Source organism: Poecilia latipinna, unplaced genomic scaffold (assembly GCF_001443285.1).
Source record: "Poecilia latipinna isolate Pla-1442-1.1 unplaced genomic scaffold, P_latipinna-1.0 Scaffold373, whole genome shotgun sequence".
NCBI lineage: Eukaryota > Metazoa > Chordata > Actinopteri > Cyprinodontiformes > Poeciliidae > Poecilia > Poecilia latipinna.
This window is the reverse complement of record NW_015112989.1, coordinates 365613-376479: the sequence shown is the minus strand read 5'-3', so window position 1 is coordinate 376479 and position 10867 is coordinate 365613. Positions and strand designations below refer to the sequence as shown.

Genomic DNA, 10867 nt, shown 5'->3' with positions numbered 1-10867 from the left:
GAACCAGCTTTTTGAAAATGTGTTATATGTAGTCTCCATGGATACATTGATTAAATAAAATAACACACAACTTTATTCTTAGAAAAAAAATCTTTAAAGGACAATCAATGTGTGCCTGTTGATTTCACAAAGTAACTAAATTATTTATTATAATTGCTCAAGACCAGATAAACAATGTTTTGTTCCATTGGATTTTATTGATGTATCATTTTCAGAAGTTCGTTGAACGTTAACAGTGAATGTTAAAATTTATTAGAAAAACAATGATCTTGGTTTTAGTTAGTCTGGTTGTCATTAATTTATTAGTTAACATTATTGGTGGGATTGTGGGAGTTTAACCTTTCTGGTTTTAGAAGATCTGTCCTGTTTTATTCAGATCTTTAGAATAAGAAGTCGGTGCCTGATCCAGGTTTCAAAAATGCCTCAAAAACATATTTGGTCTCCTTGGATACGTTGCTTGAAATAAAACCTTAACACTTGAAGATTAGAAAAGTTTTTAGATATATATTTCTGTTTACATAGCTTTTAAATATTTTAGATATACATTTCTCCTGTGTTATTACTAAATAGTTTAGTTTATATTTTTATTATTGTTCAGTTTTATTTTTCTAAGAAAGAGGAGTTTTGAATAATTAGTGGTTTACAAAATGCTGTGTAACCCACTAATTATTTGCATATTTGGAGCTGTAATATATTTTCACGCTGATTACGTTTTCAGAAAGAGTCAGCAATATTAATGGTGGTGTGGTGATTGGAAAACTTATTTTAGTTTGAGAGAATTACTTTTAGAGAATCCATTTTGTTGATGTTCTTTGTCTCCACAGAGAATAATATTGACAGAATTCAAATTCAAAAATAATTTATTAATCCCAAAGGGAAATTAAATGATGTTGTAACTTATTAAGTTTCTTCAAAGAATTATTGTACTCTGATGGCTGTTGGCAGGAAAGATCTTCACTCAGAGACTTCTTAGCCTCATATGTTTTTGACTATGGTGACTTTATTTCTACAACTTTAGAGTTGTAGCAAAATAAGATGCCAAAACTGAACTTGAGGACTTTGCAGTCTGCGAGACGCAGACTGGAGAGACGGTTGTCTTTAGTGATTAACATTAGCTTTTTGTGTTTAGTGTTAGTTTCTGATACTTTTAATGAGCTTAGAGGTCTAGTGTTAGCTTCTGCTTTTTTATGCTTAATGTTAGCTTACTATACTTTTTGTGTTTGGGGTTTTAGCATAAACTTCCACTAAGTTTTTATGTATTTAGTGGTTTGGTGTTAGATGCCCCCCACAGAGAGGTCAACTGCTGACCCCACCCTGTGGTTTTAGTTGGCTTACCACTTCACAGCTGAATTTCTGTCTTTCTCAGTCACTTCCACTTCATCAGAATACCACTAATAATAGACTGTGGAATATTTAGTGGTAAGAAAATTGCACAGATAATCCAGTTGATTCAAACAAACGACTCTTGACTCTTCCAAAGAGGATTTGGAAGTGCAGGCATAACATGCAGGGAAGCATTTACTAAAAAGGGGTAAAGTTTGTGATCCAGGCCATGAGCAAATGGGAAAGCAGCAGTTTGGTTTAATTCTGAGAAAAAAGCTCTACAGACGAGGTTCGCTTTATATGTGTTGATAGAAAAGGTCAAGAGATGCTTTCAAGAAATGAGCTACTGTATGAAGATGATAGGCGTAGCCAACAAGTATTTGAGTGTGGCGCCGGGATGCATGTGGTTGAGTTATTGACAATATAAATTTAGATTTAATCCTCCACAGCAACAGGCAGAGTTCAAGCATGTTCAAGAAAAGAGCGTTGCCATGGGGAGAGAGGATGGAGACAAGGATATTCTGGAAGAGGAGGATAGCTGCAAGAGTGAAAGAAGGTTTACACGACAGAGGACAGAGAAAAAAAGAACAGGAGATGGAGATGGTTGCAGCCCGTCAGATCATTTCAACTAATCTTAACTAATCATAAAAATAATGAACGGATCAGCAAAGATCTGTAACCAGAGCTCTACTGAACGAGGCTGGCTTGCTTCTTTCCTTCTCCCAAAGCAAGAGTCCATTTCATATCCCTGTCGCCTCAGGCATGATCAGTATGAGGAACTACAGCAAAGTCAATGACTTGATGCTATTGTTTGGATTTTCTTAATGATGTGGAAAAAAAAACAAAACAAAAAAACATAATAAACCCAACTAATCATAAAAATAATGAATGGATCAGCCTAAAGACTATCTTTGATAGATTTAGCCAAAATCCTACCGTACAATGTTCTAATTAGTTAACTGGATCAGGAAGAAACCACAAGAAAAATGAAATAAAGTCTAAAATACAAAGCTAAACCTTTATTTCATCGCACCAATTTAACCATTTTATTTACATATTAAGAAAAACAAGCAAGTTTCAGGTGTTCAAGTGAACCAGCTCAATACACTGAGTGCAGCGATGATCACAGCGATCGATGACCAGTCTCCAGCAGCAGCGCCTCCAGGGCTAACCGGGTCTGGGCAGGGATGAACGGCTGGTGGAGCCAGCAGGACAGGTAGACCATGTGCAGGTCAGCATCTGCAGTGTGGGCCAGTTCCTGCAGAATCACCTGCTTCAGCTTCAGCTCCTGACTGAAGGCAGCCAACAGAACCCGAGAGGACTCCTCTGAAACACACAGGTAGACACATGAGTTCATAAAACCACGGAGGCTTGAAGGAGAGGACCATGGAGGGGTTTTTATTTGTTGACATTTCAGCATGGTACCTATTCTCAGCAGCCTTTACAAAGTTCGTGCGACTGCTGGAACTGCACAGAACAGCACCTTAAAGACCTAATCAACTCTAGAGTCCAAAAGCCTAAGAGTGTATAAAGAATGAAACATAAATAAACCACAATGATTCCTTCCAGTGTTTTTTTAAAGCAAAAAAAAAAAGAAAAAAAAAAAAAGAAACACAAACTGTGGTTCTTAAAACAGCCTGAAAAACTATGGAATTTGATTTCAGCTTTTTCTAGATCTGGATAGAATAGAAAAATATTCATATTCTGTTGTCAAAATGCTGCGAGCCTCCTTCCATGTGCCCTTTCTATCGTCTATCCATCCAATTCTTCCTTCCTTGCTTGCTTCCCTCCATCCCTATTCTTCCTTCCTTCCATGCTTCCTTCCTTCCTGACTTATCACTGAAGCACACAAACAAACCACATCAGAGTTTAGTCAGAGTTCAGAGTGAAACACCAGGGATCTAACCAAAGGTGGACTAACCAAACTCTTTGGTCTTCCAGCTGTGGCAGAGAGGTAATGTTCTTCCTTCAGGTCCAAACTGAAACTCCTCCAGATCCTGGATTCCTTGCTGTACACTCATCAGATGCTCCATCTTTGCCACTATGACAACCTGAACAAATGAAAATCGCTTTAAAAACAAACTTGTGTTGGATCTAGCATCTGATGTCGATGATAAGGCCATGTTAATGTCGGCCTCAATATTAATTTGCTGCTCCTAATAATGACAGGAAGTCTTAACAACCCGAGTCTTCATTCAGTTGATTCGTATGCTCAGCTGAAGCTAAATGAAGCATCACCATTCGGTCAACGACAGCCTGCAGCCTGGAGCATTCATCCTGCAGCTCTGCTGCTCCAGCTGCCTGCTGCTGCACAGCTGAAGGAAACATCTGACATGCTGAAGCTGGAGAGAAGTCATCCGGAGGCTGCTGGTCTCTCTGAGAACTGAGGAAGAAAATAAAACAGAAAAATAACAGTCAAATGGTGATTACATTTTACATTGAATAGTTTCTGGGTCAACTATTGGCTAGAGGACAATCTCACTGTGAGCAGCTGAGATTGTTCTGAGTAGATTGGAGCAAAAAATATCTCATTTTGTTTTTACTACGGTGGTATAGGTGAGATGTAAATTAATTAGATTCATGGGGCTAAAGCAGCACATCTTACAGCCATCAAATGTGCTGTGATTAGTATTTAATATATTATTAAAAATCTAATTACAGTACGTTTATTAAGAAAACATCAAACTACAGGAATGTAAAGAACTGAGCACACTCACTTCCTCATGTTGACGATGTTTGTTGCAAACTGGAATCCGTCGTCGTTCAGTTTTTCCCACTTCAGCATCAGGTTGTGCCAGTCGGCCGCATTGTCTTTGATCTTCCGAGCACTTCCTGTGATTGCAGAGAACTTTGTGTTGGACGAGGACATTGGAACATCAGCTGGGATACCTGGAAACACATTCACACACACATTAACACAAATTGTCTCTGTGGAAACAAACAGTCCATACTTATTCCTACGCATAAAAACAAACCAAGATGAACACCACACTGTATATTAGATCATATTAGAATGATAGAATTGTAGAAGTCTTTCAGCATGGCAGGTTAGAGTTCTATCCACTGTCAGGAAATCTTGATGAAGTCTATAGAGGATTCCCAGCAGAAGGAGAATGTCATTTAGATGTGAATTGAGCAAATCGGTGTGTGAAGGTGCCATAATTTTCTCTAACTGAACATAAACACAACTGAAGTTATTACATTTTTGGACCAAAAAAGGAACAATCTAGAGTCAGCAAGCAGCTTCAGTTGTTACAACTGCACAGTAATGATCAGGCCTGAAATCTGGGTGTAGTGATAGACTCGGACCTGAACCTTCAGAGCCACATGAAAACAATTACAAAGTCGGTCTTTTATCACCCAAAGAACATTTAAAGGACTGATGTCCCAGCAAGAACTAGAGAAACTCATTCATGTATCTACCTTTAGTCACTGGAGCTCAGAGGATAGACTTTAAAATATTTTTGTTAGTTTATAAATCACTGAATGGCCTAGTAGTAAAATACATTAAACAGAAGACCTGCTCCAAACCTCTCAGGTCTTCTGGTTCTGGTCTGCTCTGCATCCTCAGAAACAGAACCAAACATGGACAAGCGGACTATAACAAGCTTTTACATTACTGACGATGAAAAATTACTTTTCTTCATCATTATAAACTGTTTGATGGCTAATTGTGAGCTATAAATCTCTTTAATCCCGTTAAAATGCAACTCCTTGGTTTCACTAACCGATGTTTCCCTTCCCAATATGGCGGGCGCATTGACGTGAAGCTGCAACTAGGGCCCAGTATGTAGCTAATTTTTGACTATGGTCTGAAATTTGTGTTATATTTGTTGACAGTTAGTTACTGTCATTCTATTTTAGTTAAGAATCGGATCAGGAAACATTTATTTAAGTATAAATGTAAAAAAAAAAAAAAAAAAAAATCGGACGTTACCCTGTATCCTAATCCAGTTTTCTAACACAGCAATCCATAAACTGCTGCCCAGACGACCACCCTCCGTCTGTACCTGTCTGCAGATAACCCACCACTTTCTATTTGAAGGAAAAATATGTTACTTACATTAACACGTTAGTCCGTTAGTCACCTACTTGCCATAGTTTGTTCTTCTTCTACTGCTTCTTCGTTTTGTTTTGTGTCAGATGGGCCGTGAGCGCCTCTAGCGATCAACGACCACTATAACCAGAAATACAGACAGATAGATAGATAGATAGATAGATAGATAGATAGATAGATAGATAGATAGATAGATAGATAGATAGATAGATAGATAGATAGATAGATAGATTTGCACTGTATACATGTACTATACATACAGTGCATTCAGAAAGTGTTCACAGCACTGTACCTTTTACACATTTTTATGTTATTAACCTTATTCCAAACTGTATTAAATTAATGTATGTCCTCCTACACACAAACATCCCATCATGACAACGTGAAATTTTGTTTATTTTGAAAATGTATTAAAACCGAAAACCAAGAAGCTACATTTATGTGAGTATCTACAGCCTTGCTTAACATTTTTGTTAATCCACATTTGGAATCAAGGCAGCCTCAAATCTTCTGAATTGATACCAGCCCAACTCACCTGTCTTTAGGCAGTTTGGCCCGTTCTTCCCTGAAATTTTTCTCCTGCTCCATCAGGCTGGATGGAAGACATTTGTCAGTCATTTTCTGAGCTCTCCTGATATTCAGTCAGGTTCAAGTCTGGTGTCATAGTCATAGTTCTGAAGCCTTTCAGATCTTGGCCATGTGCTTTGGGTCGTTGTCCTTAACTGAAAAACAGCCTGTCATTCCTCTGCAAAACAATGTGTATATTGCAAAACATAACAAACATGTTCAGTTCTTTCTTTTTCCCCCCCATTACCAAATAACATTGAAATAACTAGAATAAAGTAAAACATTTTCAAGAATAAATCAAAACTCTGTTTTGTGGTTAAAAGTGAAATATTGAGAATAAAAGTGTAATGGCATCTTTAAGGGAAGGAAGGGTGGACTGCTGAAGCTGGTGTGTTCTTCTCCAGCAGGGTTAGTATGTGTCTGGACAGGATCAGTGCTGCCTGCCAGGCTGGGCTGAAAGAATTCCTTGGATAATAAATCCTATTTACTTTATAATGTTACACAAAACCATGGCTGTCACGTAGCAGGTCTATCTATGACTGTGTACTTTGAACACTCTGATCTCAATATAGCAACTTTATTTTCGATATTTCTGCACTTTCAACTTAAACTTCAGTCTTTACCAGGTAAACAGCAGAAATATCAACAAATTAACAAAAAAAAATCCCATTTCGTAATTTTTTTCCATTGACCCTTTTTAGTAGTCAGTAGACATCTGATTCATCTGCTTCATTTTATTTGTATTTCACAAAATCTAGTGGAGAAATTCGACGTAATATTGTTAAGATAACCTCATCAACTTTGGCACAAATGGAACCCCATATCAGTGCAGACAAATTTTCTATTAATATTCACCGAATTGTTGTTACAGCAGAACGGATAAGCCGGAGTTAACCATAACTCAAAATAGTTCAAAATAAAATAAAAAAACAACAAATCCATAATGTATGCTACTATATGTCGTGTCTTTTGAAATGTCCCTACTTCTGTCCCAGTTCAGACATTATAAACCTTCGGCAAACCACGGCGGAGTGACGTCTTCTGGTTTACGCAGATTCGCAACCCAATGACGCAAGCAGGAAGTTGGGAGAAAGTCCGAGCATCCTCGGAGAAGCGAACTTCAGCTCGTAGGTGAAGTGAAACAAGAATCCAGAGTACAAGTGAGTAGTCGACCAGACTGGTGTCCGTTTGCCACAGGGCCGTCTGTACCGCCTGCTTTCTCCGTTGGTTCTGACAATGACGTCGGCTCTCCAGCTTCCCAACGAACTATGGCTGCAGGTGTTCAGCTTTCTGTCCTGGAAGGACAAGCTGAGTATGCGCTGCACATGTTCTCACTTTAAGCAGCTGCTGGATGAATGTCGGCCTCTGTGGCGGGGCTTCAGCGTGGTGCTGAAGGACCTGTCCCGGTACAACCGCGCCTTCTGGCGGAGCCTCGCTCGGAGGCAGCTGGACAGCGTCGCCCTGCGGGGAGGGAGGAAGAGGGACCTGAAGCTGCTCTCTGTCTGGTTGCCTCTACTCCAGGCCCTGCGGCTGGACACCTGGAGGGGAAGCGACGTCCAGGAGCTGAAGCGGTTCCGCCACGTACACAGCCTGACTCTCACAGCCTGTTCAGAGCCGCTGTTGAACCTGGAGTTCCTCCTTCCTCTGGGTCAGCAGCTGACCCAGCTCAGCCTGTGTAATGTGCAGCTGGCCTGTCCTCCCTCCCAGCTGCTGGCCAGCCTCTCCCGGCTGACTCGTCTCAAGTCTCTGGTCCTGCACCATGATGGCTGTCTGAAGATCCCAACGCTCAGAGGTGTCCTCTCTCAGCTGGTTAACCTCAACTCCTTGTCCTGGACCATGATAAACTACAAAAGACTGTCTCAGGACTTCTTCTGCCCGGCCACTGGCCCAGGTAAACAAAAGGGGAAACCTATACCTTCAGACTGGAGGTGGGCGGGTCAATCCAAAATATCGGTAATATCGCTGCTAAGTCGGTATCGGTATCAGATCGATAAGCTCCATTCTTTAGTTTCAGATTCACCTCTACTTAAGACTGAAATTTATATCTTCCCACAAGGACATAAGAAACGAGAATGTTAATGAGAACCTGATCAACTGCTGTCAAAATGTCAACCTGCATTTTCTGCATCTGTGGGGAAGTAGACCTAATGATAAGAACAGTCATAACATCACACAGTGATAATGTAAACAAAGATAAAAAAGACCTAGTCTGTCAATCAAGTTAATATAAAAATATTTATTGGTGTAAAAAAGTGTTTGATCCAAGAGAAAAACAGAACTTAGTATTTAGTCCAGAATCTTGTGTTTACAGATCCAGAGATCAGATGTTTCCTGTAGTTCTTGATCAGGTTGGTGTTGCAGCAGGGATCTGGTCCACTCCTCCACACAAATCTGTTGCTGGGCAACAGACTTTCAGCTCCCTCCAAAGATTTTCCATTGGGTTCAGGTCTGGAGACTGGCTGGCCCACTCCAGGACCACTAAATGCTCCCTACAGAGCCGGGCTGCGTGTTTGGGGTCAGACCCAGTCATGACCCATCTTCAATGCTCTCTCTTAGGGAAGGAGGTTGTTGCCCAGAACCTCGTGATGTTTTCCCCATCCATCCTCTTCTCAATGTGATGCAGTCCTCCTGTCCCCATTTGCAGAATGCTTCCACCCCCATGCTTCACAGAGAGGGCTGCGAAAGACACAACAAAAAAATAAATAAATAAAAATTGGTCCGCCTTACAAGACCTTCTGCAGGCCCTCTGGTCTGAGCTGACTAACATAAACTCAGCTCAACTCAAAGTAAGGGAACAGCACTCAGTTCATCTGAAACTATAAAACATGAGCCAAATTAATAAGTAAATACTTCAAGATACAATTAATTTATTTAAAATAGAACTGATAAAAAAAACATTAACTGTATAACTGACATGACACACCCACCTGCAGCTAAATGAAATCCAATAACCTTCATGAAATCTGTGACCACAGCGGAATGTCTAGAAATAGAAAATATTCGGTACCTGCATTCAGTTAGAGAAATCACACAACCATGACATAAAATCCATACAGTCCAACAGAACAGAGACTCAGTCAACACACAGCCCTGAGCATGCCACAGCCACTCTTTTATTTAAACTGTACAAAGAGAAGACCACACCGGCTTTCAGGGCAATGCATTCTGGGAAATTCATCACATTCTTGTAGGACATTTAAATTTTCCTTTGATGACTTTTTCCTTGTCTGCGTTACATTGTGCAAACTTTGGCATCCAGAGCGAATGGCAGAGGGATGATTCGTGATTTTAAGAGACATGAAATAAGCAAAAATAAAATGCCAAACATTTACAATAATGTGGAAAGATTTTTCCAAAACTAATTTCCTGACATGCCCCTTCTAAACGGCAAGACTAAAACAGTTTGGATCAATACCTTTTCTGATTTTATCTCATGGTGTGTCAAAGTTTAGTCTGTTTTTATTTAGCATCTCCAGAAGATGAAAAGTCAGACAAATCCAGCAAGGAGCCGACACACGATCATGTTATCATGTTTACAGGCAGCAGCTTTCTGGAGCTCAAATACCAGGTTCTGTTTGCCAAATTGTCATCTTTGGTATTTTTAAAGCAGGTTTAATCATCAGTGATTTTCAATTCAAAACATTTATTCCAAAGGAAACTTAAATGCTGTTACTTATATCACCAAGAATCTTCAGATAGTTGTTATGAATGTTGATGCTGGGTTCAGGAAGGGTCTCCAGTAGCAGTCAGTTTTGAAATGAATCTAAAGAGTCCTCTGACTGAAGACTGTCACTACATGGCAATCTCATGACTGTCTTGACATGCTAATGGTTCAAACATGTTGAAACAACATTTTATTTGTTGTTTCAACAAATGGATGAAACCGTCAGTTGTTGCTAAATCCGCTAATCCACTTCATTTGCTTTTGCCGCTCCTCGTTAAATCTGACTGGCTGTGTGGTTAGAAAGCTGGGCAGATGATGTGATCCTGGTCCCATATAGGTGAACATTTTTTAAAATCAGCTTTGGTGCTGTGGGAACTCTTTGGTCGGAAGTAAGCCAAGTTAAGATTAAGAAAGGACTCAGCCCTCTGGAAATGGTCTGTTGTGCACTCAGAGAAAAAACTGCAGTCAAAATTTAGTGAGAAACTTTGACAAACATTCAGAAAGCAGAAGCAGAAGTGTAGATCAGAAAACCGTCTCCATGTTTTCTCCGGTTTGTTGTTCTCTGTGTTGTCCTCCTGAATCCCAAAATCTCAGGATTGACTTTGTAACCAATTTAACACAGAAAGGTGTCAATGAACTTATTTCTAGATGCTCTTTAAATATGGGCATAGGCCCATCGCAATCAGCAATAAATCAATTAATTGCATGATAAATTAAAACGAGGTCGATAATTTCCATTTGCATGATTATTTTCTTTCTCTTTTTCTCTCTAAGGATGATAAAAGTCTTCTGTCTGGTGCTTTGGTCTCAGCTAGCCTTTGTATTGAAGGACAGTTTTATTTAGAAATTTTATTTTATTTATTCTTTCTGTTGTTTTGTTTATTTATTTTGAATATTTCAAGTCTTTCATTTCCTGTTTTGAATGTTCATTATAATTGAAAGTTTATTGAACTTTGAGAATGTGTTCTTGCATTATTTCCAGACATGAGTTATGTACGTATCTGACTGTTCCATGCTTTACAGTAATTAGCCCTGAGTGTTGTTACTCCATTTTATAAAAGAAAATGTAGTTCTATACTAATAGGATAAATTGTTTTTGCAGGTTCCTGTCATAAATGATATTATCTTTTTAATAAATGGGGTTTTACTCAGATTAGCATTTCTGATATTGGAATGGTTTGAATGTTTTAAGAGACAAAAAGCCAAAAGTGAAGAAATCTGTAAGAGAGGTGACTATTTTTCATACTGTAAATCCA

The 10867-nt window shown here is 39.2% G+C and overlaps 2 protein-coding genes across 6 annotated transcripts in view; one reads left to right on the top strand and one right to left on the bottom strand.

The window, feature by feature from the left end:
* Positions 1-2319: 2319 nt before the first annotated feature.
* The window catches only part of cinp (cyclin dependent kinase 2 interacting protein), a 16350-nt gene continuing 7802 nt past the window's right edge, over positions 2320-10867 (bottom strand). Inside the window, exons 1-6 of one of the 5 annotated variants that reach the window (XM_015036598.1) lie at positions 5416-5486; positions 4041-4212; positions 3562-3706; positions 3245-3374; positions 2749-2840; positions 2558-2649 (exon numbers count right to left, since the gene is read on the bottom strand). In XM_015036598.1, coding sequence (XP_014892084.1) covers positions 2755-2840; positions 3245-3374; positions 3562-3706; positions 4041-4212; positions 5416-5422 — 540 coding nt within the window. In that variant the 5' untranslated portion in view covers positions 5423-5486 and the 3' untranslated portion in view covers positions 2558-2649; positions 2749-2754. Of the gene's footprint in view, positions 2650-2748; positions 2841-3244; positions 3375-3561; positions 3707-4040; positions 4213-5260; positions 5359-5386; positions 5494-10867 lie in introns of those variants that run through there. The other 4 variants (XM_015036595.1, XM_015036593.1, XM_015036596.1 and 1 more) reach the window with 4 other exon arrangements.
* Positions 6466-10867, top strand: part of LOC106950001 (uncharacterized) — a 12193-nt gene continuing 7791 nt past the window's right edge. The window contains exon 1 of the mRNA XM_015036592.1: positions 6466-7838. Within this exon, the coding sequence (XP_014892078.1) occupies positions 7184-7838 (655 nt within the window). The 5' untranslated portion in view covers positions 6466-7183. The remainder of the gene's footprint in view (positions 7839-10867) is intronic.